The following is an 11062-nucleotide window of genomic DNA, read 5'->3' as shown; positions in this document are numbered from 1 at the left end:
GGAAACGAAACTACCGTTCGTTGAAATTTTTGTCGAGAACGAAACACCGTTCTCGACTTTTCTAACATGTGGTAACCTCCCGGTAACCTGAACGACCGTTCTCGACTTATTTCGATGCCTGCAATATAGTGTATACAGATACATGTAGCAATATATATCAAGACAATGCATGGCGTGTTTGGAGATAGCAGGGTTTCAGGTTGTATATAATTCAAAACAACTTCTTTTTTCTTATGCCATTTATCTCTGTCTTGTATTCTTCTTTTTCTTCTAGATCTTCTCCCCTCTGATTCTTTTCCCTCTTATTCGCTATTTTCTCTGTTTTCATTTAAATGTCGGATCATAAAAATATATAACTTATATTATAGATTACAGTCCATGTCCAACTATATGCATGTGTTGAACTTTAGTCTGAATCAGTTTCTATTAGTTCTGTTATGATAGACGTGACGAAACGTTTTTTTAAATAAATATTTATTGTCCCAGATCATATAGCAGTGTCGGCGTTGGGAGCCCCAAATCACTGCTTTGTATATATATGTTCTAATCCATACAGTGTTAATGAACATACCAAACTCAAAATTAAAGTTAAAGGGACATTCCTGAGTTTGTTGCAACTTAAGTCAACTAAGATACTTTTTAACGATTGTAATTACATATCAAATATATTTTTCTGCATAATATATTAGTGGCTGTATATTAAACGTGTTTCTGATCGTTATAATATTTATACTAGGTTAAATTTCATTTTATTTCCTAAAATATTTTTTTTTACATACGAAATTATTTGAAGACAAAATCCAGTTTGGGCTTCTTACAAATATTAAGATGACCAGAAACACATTGAATATACAGACACTGATAATCTAAACAAGAAAATATATTTAATATGTAAGTTCAATCGTAGAAATATTGTATTAGTCGGAAACATCTTACAATGCAGCAAACTCGGGAATGTCCCTTTAAAGTTTATTTTGTTTAACAACACCACTAGAGCACATTGGTATACATAGCACATACAATTGATATACAATTTTAGTCAGACAGAATAACACAATGGATCCACCGATGGGGATCGATCCCAGACTGACCGCGCATAAAGCGAGCACTTTACCACTGGGCTACATTCCGCCCATCTACCAAACTCAAATGTTAAACATTAAAACCCAAAAACGTACAGTGTAAAACATTAGAAACTCACAACTTGTAAAGATGTTACATTGTTAAACATTAAAAACCAAACTCACAGTGTTAAACATTAACATACCCAACTCACTGTGTTACACATTAACATACCAAACTCACAGTGTTAAACATTAACATATCAAACTCGGTGTTAAAGATTATATATATTTCTGTCTCTGTCTACCTCGTCCTCTCCCCCTCCCTGCCTCCCTCCCCCTCCCCCCCTCTCTCTCTCCCCTCCCCCTCCCCCCTCTCTCTCTCTCTCTCTCCCCCCCCCCCCCCTCTCACTTTCTCTCTCGCTGTGTCTCAGTATGGTTGCGATAAGTTCCTCCTAAAGACTGTTCCAATACAGAGTAGTTTTCACCCATTACCGTCGATTCCTGTCCATTCCACGTTAAGCGCAGCTATGGGCACCGGCCTTGAGTTTCAAACGTCGAATCAATCAAACCACTTAACTACTAATGGTGTGGATCACAAAGAATTAGTTCCCCTTCACAGTCCTCTATCTTTAGTGTGGTGACTGAAATAATCATGTGACATGTTTTCTGAAAATTCACATTCATAGCACGAATTAGGCTAAATTTTTGTATTGCTTTTTTATTAAAATTAAATTAAATTAATTTAAATTAATTTTAATTAATTTAATTTTTAATTTAAATCAAACCATATCAAATCAATCAAATTATTATTGTTGTTCTTGTCGTCGTCGTCGTCGTCTTCGTTGTTAATTGTGAAAATCACCAAATCCAATAACCGATTATTAATAATTCAATGTGGTGTCGTTAAACAAAACGAACTTTATCTTTGTTAATTGTGTTGTACAATATTATGTCCGAAATACATAAACAACTTTTGACCGTCAATTTTCTATAAATATATTTCATATTTATTGTGAGACCAGCTTAATAATGAATTATCTCTTTGCAAATTTATCACACCGTATTTTAGTTAATTTAGTTAATTGTAGAGTCATTTTTGTTATGGAATAAATATTGAACAAACATCCTATTGTTAGTATTGCTCTAATATTGATTTAGGAATAATAAATGATAACAACGCCCACACTAATTATAAGAAAATAATAATTACTATAATCATAACAAAATTAAGATTAGTTGGAGACGGAATAATGTTTCATATAATTAATAGATGGATTTTCTCTTATCTTTAAAATATATTAAACATACGCTATTTAAAAGAAATAACAAACATTCAAAATTTTCACTTAAACTAATAGGATTTTGCAGATCTAGAAACACTGTATGGCCGTAGGAAGCAGTAAGCCCTAATTTTTAATTGAAAAAAAAAAGAACATAATTATGTCTCTTCCTTGAAATATAATGCCGCCAAACATTGTCATCGATATGCAAATTTCTGCTTCAGAATTCCCAAGAATGCAGCGAAAAGCATTTATCTCTCTTTTTAAATATCATTATGGATGGCGAAGGTGCGTTATTTCAAATCTACCAAGCGTGGTGGAGTCAAAACTAGGTTTTACCGATAATTCAGGGTTTCCTACAGGCCCATATTGCACTGAAGGAAAGAAGGAAATGTTTTATTTAACGACGCACTCAACACATTTCATTTATGGTTATGAGAGGAAACCCGCTTTTATATGCACCACCCCACAGACAGGATAGTACATACCACAGCCTTTGTTACACCAATTGTGGAGCACTAGCTGGAACGAGAAATTGCCCAATGGGGCCACCGACGGGGATCGATCCTAAACCGACCGCTTTACCACTGGGCTACTCCCCCTCCTCCCCGTACTGCACTGAAATATAAAACAAACTTATATTAAAAATGAAGCAAAAGTCGAGTTTCATTTCAACCTGTAGTGTCTACAACATAATATTTGAAGGTATTACATTTTACTTTGCTGATTGTCCAATTAATATATTATAATTCACTTTGTGTGAACTTTAGCTGTAACTAGTTAACCAATAATAATAAACTGTGTGATTCGTCATCATTTTGTCTGCAAATCAATGGAAGAATAAATAGTGCGAATCCATACCTTTGAAAATTACATTAAACGTTTCAAATGTACGCAGCAGAGTAAATGCAAAAATCAAAATCAAACTTAATCAACGAAAATAATGAATATGTGAAAACAAAAATCTCTGGAAGTAGTAGGAAACTACCGTTTCTGGGACACTTTCCCCCATTGGATTAACATAGGATAAACCGAGCCTCTCCCACTGAGCCCCCCGCGAGCCTCTCTGGCGAGAGGCGCTAAAAATAGATGGGGTTTCCCAGTCGAGCTAAAAATAGAACGAGGTAACCCTCCTTGTGATCGCCACCCTTCGTGATGTACCCACCCATATGCTCCATTGCACCCCACTCAACCCCAAACCACATGTTCTAAACGACTAATGGGATGGCTAATGTGTGCAAAACGCAGACTGTGACAGAGACGAGTTGGTATGTTGAAGCCTGCGAGAGGCGCTAAAAATAGATGAGTGATAGAGACATGTCTGTACGCTCGTTGAAGCCCACGACAGGCGCTAAAAATAGCTCGGGTTTCCATAAGCTCAACATGAGGAAACTCTCCCTTCAGTGGACTTCGAGGTTATTTTCTACTATGCGATAGGGCCCCACTCACGTGTTAAACAGTTTAGAATGTATCGATGCCCTATTTGACAACACTGAATTAGATGCAACAAGACATACAACAGGTTTGGACCTGTCTTCGTACCACAGACCGAGTAACAGCCAATCTGAACGTTTATGGTGGTGACGTCACTGGAAATCCCCATGCCTAAAACTGTGTATCAACAAAACATGTTTGGACTTGTCTCGTTACTTCGCGGATTTTTAGACGTGTTTCAACTTGTTGAGTTTTAGCAGCCGATGGGTATATAAAGGCTGGATTCCCCCCCCCCCCCCCCCCCCCCTCCCCAAACAAGTCATTCAATCGCCGAATGCAGAAGCAAAAGGTCACGCTGAATTTTACTCGAGAAAAACAAAAGCCATCTGAAATGTGAGTATACACTTTAGAATAAACGAGTAATTTATATTTGTTTATTTATTTATTTAGCCTGTTTATTTATTTATTTATTCCCATTACCCATCGAGTTTACAAAGTGTAATCCAAATGGTGGAGGAATGACCGTGTAAAAATAAACAGCGATTTATAGCCGTGTTTCGGTGTTGTTTCCTATGTGCTTCACGGAAGTCGACAGCGATTAACTAGGTCATCGGAGCGAGAATTAGAACCGGGTTGTGATGCGGACGAATTCACATTTAACTGATTATAGTTTCTCCCTTATCGACGAAGTATTCATAAGTGTAGAATATGTCAGACTGTAGTATCGTTTAAATGATTTATAGATTGTAATTATTTGATGCTATAAGCATGGTGGAATTGAACACGTTTGAATGTGCGAGGTATAACGGTTTGGGATGTCTGTAACGGGTGATATATAACAATTTTTTATTTATTAAATTATTTTATTTATAGTATTAGTGTCAATACGATTTTACTGTGGTATTTACATATTAATTTAGCAGATGACAAATACTGCAAAAGTCCCAGGGCCATCCTAAGTGCGGGAGACAATTTAAAACACGCCTTCACCGCTCGGTGGTCATATTACAAATGATGGCGGTATGGTTATCGTGTAAATGAGCGAGTTTACTTTTGTAATAAATAAGGGGTGTCAGATAGTATTACAAATGTAGATTTAACACCACCAGACAGTTTACAACGGGTTTCCACCCTATTTTTAAACTATTCCAAAATGAAGGGTATATATAGGATAGTAGCTAAAATTATAAATCGAGACGAAACATTCTATCAGTGAAATTATTTTATTGCAGTATGGAAGCCCAGACAAGTATGGAATATGGAAGAAAAGCCAAAAGGCAGAGGCTCGAATACGGTTGTAGTGACTGTGGTCAAACCTTTGCACACAAACAAAGTTTAAACCGTCACAAGAAGACGGCCCATGGAAGTCCGAAGCTAACTTGCAGTCAATGCAAAATGACATTCACGAGAAGAGATAACCTGCATCGTCATTTGAAGACACATTTACAACAGGGGGGTGCTAATGAAAGTACTCCACGAGGGACATCTGCCACCGAACCAACACCCACTCAACAAGAACCTGTCGAGCCACCGTGTGACCTTCAAGCCCTAGGAGGCACTATGCAGGTTCATACCATCCCAGGAGAAGGTATACAGAAATACGACCCCATGACATTCCTGAAGGGAAAGTACGACGAGGTCAAGAAGGTGCTGAAGCAAGCCATCAAAGATCGAGGTGAGCTAAAGTGGTACCTGACCATCAAAGTAAAGATGAGCAGGCGGAAAGGTGAGGTGGTGGAAACGGTGGAACCCCATTTCAGAGGCAAGTGTCAAACGTCTCTTAAATTTGAAGACCCAGATGAAGGGATGAAGGAATCGATTAAAAAGATCTATACTTCTTTCATCGAATTTCAAAGGCAGGGTAGCAACTGGACGGTGGATAAGGTGGTAGACCTCACCATTCACATGGCTCGGGTACCGACCCCTTCGAGGCTCGAGTTACACCCCCCTCCCCATCAAATTGAGAGCTAAGCATGCCATCGTCAATGTTCAGAATCGGGACCAGAAGTGTTTCATGTGGTCGGTCCTGGCGGCATTATACCCCGTCAAACAACATGCAGAGCGGGTGGCTAAGTATGCTCAATACGTCAATCAACTTGACACCACTGGCATTTCTTTCCCCGTTAAAAACTGGTCGATATTCCCCGGTTTGAAAGGCAGAACAATATTTCTATCAACGTGTTCGGTTACGAAAGAGGCGAAGTCTACCCACTCCACGTGACCAAACAACGTTTTGAAAGGCACGTGGACCTGCTGATGATCGCCAACAGTAAAAAGTCACATTTTTGCTGGATCAAAGACTTGAACCGGCTACTATTTGATCAGAAAAGCTATGGTCATCGCCATCATTATTGTCCTTACTGTCTACAGGGGTTCACAAAACAGAGAATTTTGGATGATCATCTTGTTTATTGTCAAACACATGGTCCGCAGAAGGTTGACATGCTCAAAGACGAAGACAAATGGCTATATTACAAGAATGTAAGGAAACAACTCAAAATTCCCTACATCGTCTATGCTGATTTCGAATGCCTCCAAGTGCCTATTTCAAGATGTGAAAAAAGCCCAGTCATCCTCCACTGAGAAAATGACTAAACACGTCCCTTCTGGGTTTGCCTATAAAGTGGTTGGCTTGTCACCTGAACATTGCAAACCACTTGTCACCTATAGAGGCCTAGGCGCCACCGACAAATTTGTCGAGTGCATGGTCAAAGAACAAGAGGAGATAGAAGAGAAATTTAAACAGTGTGAGCTAATGGTGATGAGGGGACGAGATTGGCAATCATTCAAGACGGCCACGCAGTGTCACATATGTAAGGCGCCACTCGGTCCTAATCCAGTCAGGGACCACTGTCACATTACTGGAGAGTTTAGGGGTGCAGCCCACAGTGAATGTAACCTCAACTACAAGTTTACTGGGCGCATTCCCGTTGTTTTCCATAACTTGAGAGGCTATGACAGTCATCTCATCATGCAGGCCATAGGAAAAATTCAGAGTAAACCCATCAGTTGCATTCCCAACAATATGGAAAAGTACATCTCCTTCAGTCTAGGGTGCATGGATTTTATCGATTCCTTTCAGTTTATGAACTTTTCCTTGGAGAAACTCGTAAGCAATCTGGCCAAGGAAGGACCTTCTAAGTTTGTCCACATGACTCAACATTTCGGCGCAGATCAACTGCCCCTTTTGTTGAGAAAGCAGGTCTACCCATACGAATACTTTGATTCTGAAGCTCGGTTCTTAGAGACCCAACTCCCACCCAAAGAAGCCTTTCGAAGCTCCCTAACTGATGAAGACATAAGTGACGAGAACTATGCTCATGCCCAAGGAGTATGGGAGGAATTTCGCATCCGAGACCTCGGTCAGTACCACGATCTGTATGTTTCAACAGATGTTTTGGCTATAGCAGACGTTTTTGAAAATTTCCGGGGTATCTGTTTGAACTATTATGGACTCGACCCAGCTCATTTCTACACGTCTCCAGGTCTGGCATGGCAGGCAGCCCTAAAGATGACTGGTGTGAAACTCGAACTTCTTACAGACATCGACATGCACCTCTTCATCGAAAAGGGACTTAGGGGTGGAATCTCCATGATATCCCATCGTCATGCCAAAGCTAACAACAACCAGGTCCCAAACCACGACCCTGATCTTCCCAATACCTATATTGCTTATCTAGATGCCAACAACCTTTATGGGTGGGCCATGTCACAAGCCCTTCCAGTGTCTGGGTTCCAGTGGCTAGATGATCCCCATATAGATGTGACCGAGGTATCCGATGATGCATCTGTAGGATACATCTTAGAAGTCGACCTTGACTATCCCCAAGAACTACACGACCTCCATAACGAGTATCCTATTGCTCCAGAGAAAATGACGGTGACTGAAGACATGCTATCTCCCTATGCTTCCCAGCTTCTGAAAGAGCTAGATATGAGTGGCATTTCAACAGAGAAACTGATCCCAAACTTGAGACAGAAGGAGAGATATGTAGTGCACTACCGAAATTTGAAATTGTATATCTCACTGGGCATGAAACTGACTAAGATCCATCGATTGTTGGCCTTTGAACAAAGCCCATGGTTGAAGGCCTACATCGATTTCAATACAAACAGACGCAAATGTGCCCAAAACGATTTTGAAAAAGAGTTCTTCAAACTGATGAACAACTCTGTCTTTGGCAAGACGATGGAGAACCTGAGGAAGCACGTGGACGTGAAATTGGTTAACAATTCAAAACGCGCTCGCAAGATCATTGCCAAACCCACTTTTCATGCCTTTCGCATTTTCAACAAAGATCTGGTGGCCATCCACGTGCAGAAGCAACGGCTGATTTTGAACAGACCGATCTATGTGGGTTTCGCCATTCTGGACATTTCGAAAATCTTAATGTATGATTTTCACTATAACTACATCAAGACCAAGTATGCATCCAAAGCTCAACTCCTGTTCACAGACACTGATTCGTTGTGTTACTACATCCAGACAGATGACATCTACCAAGACATGTTACAGGATTCCAATCTGTTTGACACTTCAGAGTATCCCACTGACCATGTTCTGTATAGTACCGTGAACAAGAAAGTATTGGGTAAAATGAAGGATGAGACTCATGGAATCCCTATCCAGGAGTTTGTGGGTTTGAAATCCAAAATGTATTCCCTCATTTTTGAGGAGAAAGGTGAGCTGGTGGAAAAGAAAACAGCCAAAGGGATCAAGAAGAGTGTCATCAAAAGCCACACAAAGCATGAACATTACAAACAGTGTCTCTTTGAAAGACGCATACACATGTCAAACATGACTCAGATCAGGAGCTATAGCCACCAACTGTACAACATCAAAAAGAATAAGTTAGGGCTATCTCCCTTTGATGACAAAAGGTATCTATTGTCTGATGGCATAAGCAGTCTTGCCTATGGCCACTATCACATCTCAGCATAAAACATTGGGACCACCGGATAATGTAGACTAAAAATGCCACCACCGTCATCTATATAAAGGGGCGACGTTCACGTCAACCTCATTTCAAGTCTGACCGTCGAGGTGTCAAGATGTATCAGAACACTTGTCCAGAATGTGGGAAGAACTTTTCCAGGAGAGACGTCATGTTGAGACACTTTCAGCATAAACATACTAATGACCTGCCACCACCACCGCCACCGCGCCGCCGCCGCAGCAGCTGCCGTCGCTGTCACCAACTACCTTGCGTCATCCTTTCACCATGATCGTGTCGGGACCCACGTCGTGTGGTAAGACCTTTTTGGTGTTCAAACTGCTGAGAGATGGAAGAATTCACCCACCTCCCCAACGCATCATCTGGCTCTACAAACGATGGCAGCCTCTCTATGATACGATTAAATTGGTTGCTCGAGTGGAATTCGTTCGAGGCATACCTGGGGATCTTGAAAAAGATCATTATTTAGACCCCAGAGTCAGAAATCTCATCGTGTTGGACGACTTGATGTCTACAGCTGGAAAAGACCCACGCATCACCGACCTGTTCACCGAAGGAAGTCACCACCGAAACCTCTCCGTGATTGCCATCAACCAGAACCTCTATAACAGCAAGGATCCAACACAAAGAAGAAATTGTCATTACCTGGCACTTTTCAACAACCCCATCGACAAGCAACAAGTGATGACCTTGGCACGCCAGATGTACCCAGGAAATACCCAAACGTTCATGCATCCATATGAAGATGCCGTGAAAGAGCCATACGGTTATCTCTTTATCGATCTGAAGCCGTTGACACCCTCTACAGAAAGATTACGATCTAATGCTCTGGATCAAAAAGACGACACCCCTGGAGAAGAGCTGCCAAAGTCTATAAAAGGAGAGAACAGTCGAGAAGCGTGTCATTCTTATTCAGACCTTCAAAGTGAGCAGACGTGTGAAGAAGAGCTCCCAGAAATGTATTCTTGTGATGATTGTGGAGTGATGTGTTTCAAGACATGCACGATTTGCAGCGACACGTGAAAAACATGGTGTCCCGAAAACAGAGGGGAACCTCCTGCAAAGAGAGCTAGATACGAGGTGGAAGAAAGGCATGATGACACCTATGATGAGTGGGAAAACGGCTGGACTGGATTATCTGTGGCAGCTAGTCTACAACGGTCACAAAGAGGATATGCGTGAAGACCGACAAAACTACTTGGATAAGGGAAAGTCTGAAGAATGGGTGGATCGAAAGATAGCCAAGGAATGGGAGAAGACATATTTCAATACATTGGCAAATGCATTGCTGTTCACTCGTTGCTTCTCTCGACCTTCTTTGATGAAACCGATTCTAGACAGAATCCACAAGATGGAAAGCACTGCCGAGTACACGACACTCAAAGACAAAATCAAACCACTCCTGAAGAGGGTGGCTGAAAAAGTTATTTCTCACATGGAAATACCCGATGAGGAATCAGACAGCGATGAATCTGAAAGTGAGGAAGAGGAATCAGACACCGAAGACTAGACTGTATATAAGCCGTCTCCTTTGCCAATAACTGTTATTGATGCTGAAACTACTGAAGTGTGAGGATCATGTGGGAAGATTACTTGAAAGACATTTATTATGATCCATCCAACCCGGCCAGTTTTTCTGGTCCAGACAAAACTGTATAGATACGTCAGAAAAGCCGGGAAATACGTCATTAGCAAGAACAATATCAAAAAGTGGTTGCAAAAACAGGAGTCATACAGTTTACATCGTCCAGTCAGAAGAACGTTTTCCAGGAACAGAATCGTGGTCACAGGAATTGATGATCAGTGGTCGGCCGATCTCATGGACATGGTAAAGTTTGCACACTATAATCGTGGTTACACCTTTGTGTTGGTGGTAATCGATGTTTTCTCCAAATATCTGTGGTTGAGGCCCTTGAAAGACAAAAAAGGACTGACAGTGGCAAAAGCCTTAGAAGATGTATTCCAAGAAGGTAGACAACCCAATCGAATTCGCACAGATAGGGGTATGGAGTTTAGAGCAAAATACATTCAAAGACTTCTTAAACAACGAAACATTCGGCATCTGCTCACCAACAACGAAACCAAGGCCGCAGTGGCAGAAAGAGTCTTAAAAACCATCAAGACCCGATTGTACAGATACTTCACATACAAACAGGACTACGAGTACATAGATCATCTGCAGACATTTGCCAACAGCTATAATTCCACCTATCACAGAACCATTGGTATGGCTCCAGCCCAAGTGAGCCCAGGCAAGGAAACCAACATTTGGTGGAAAATGTATTGGCCAGAGAAAGATGTTAAAACAAAGAAGAAACGTTTCCAATTC

General features: G+C 40.9%; 2 protein-coding genes across 2 annotated transcripts; both read left to right on the top strand.

Annotated features, from left to right (window-relative positions):
* The first annotated feature begins 4144 nt into the window (after positions 1-4144).
* Positions 4145-5897, top strand: LOC121380419. Its single transcript, XM_041509226.1, has 2 exons — positions 4145-4171; positions 5011-5897. Exon 2 carries the CDS (start codon positions 5012-5014, stop codon positions 5747-5749), a length of 738 nt encoding a protein of 245 aa, XP_041365160.1. The 5' UTR covers positions 4145-4171; position 5011; the 3' UTR covers positions 5750-5897.
* Positions 5898-6365: 468 nt separating this feature from the next.
* Positions 6366-8720, top strand: LOC121381656. Its single transcript, XM_041510994.1, has one exon. The coding sequence runs from the start codon at positions 6366-6368 to the stop codon at positions 8718-8720; it is 2355 nt and encodes a 784-aa protein (XP_041366928.1).
* Positions 8721-11062: the final 2342 nt, after the last annotated feature.

The sequence above is a fragment of the Gigantopelta aegis genome, chromosome 9 (assembly GCF_016097555.1).
Source record: "Gigantopelta aegis isolate Gae_Host chromosome 9, Gae_host_genome, whole genome shotgun sequence".
Lineage (NCBI taxonomy): Eukaryota > Metazoa > Mollusca > Gastropoda > Neomphalida > Peltospiridae > Gigantopelta > Gigantopelta aegis.
Note: the sequence above shows the minus strand (reverse complement) of the source record. Positions and strands in the feature narration are given on the sequence as shown.

Excerpts from the sequence above, each read along its gene's own strand:
- LOC121380419 (XM_041509226.1), top strand. The coding sequence starts at position 5,012 with ATGGAAGCCCAGACAAGTATGGAATATGGAAGAAAAGCCAAAAGGCAG.
- LOC121381656 (XM_041510994.1), top strand. The coding sequence starts at position 6,366 with ATGACTAAACACGTCCCTTCTGGGTTTGCCTATAAAGTGGTTGGCTTG.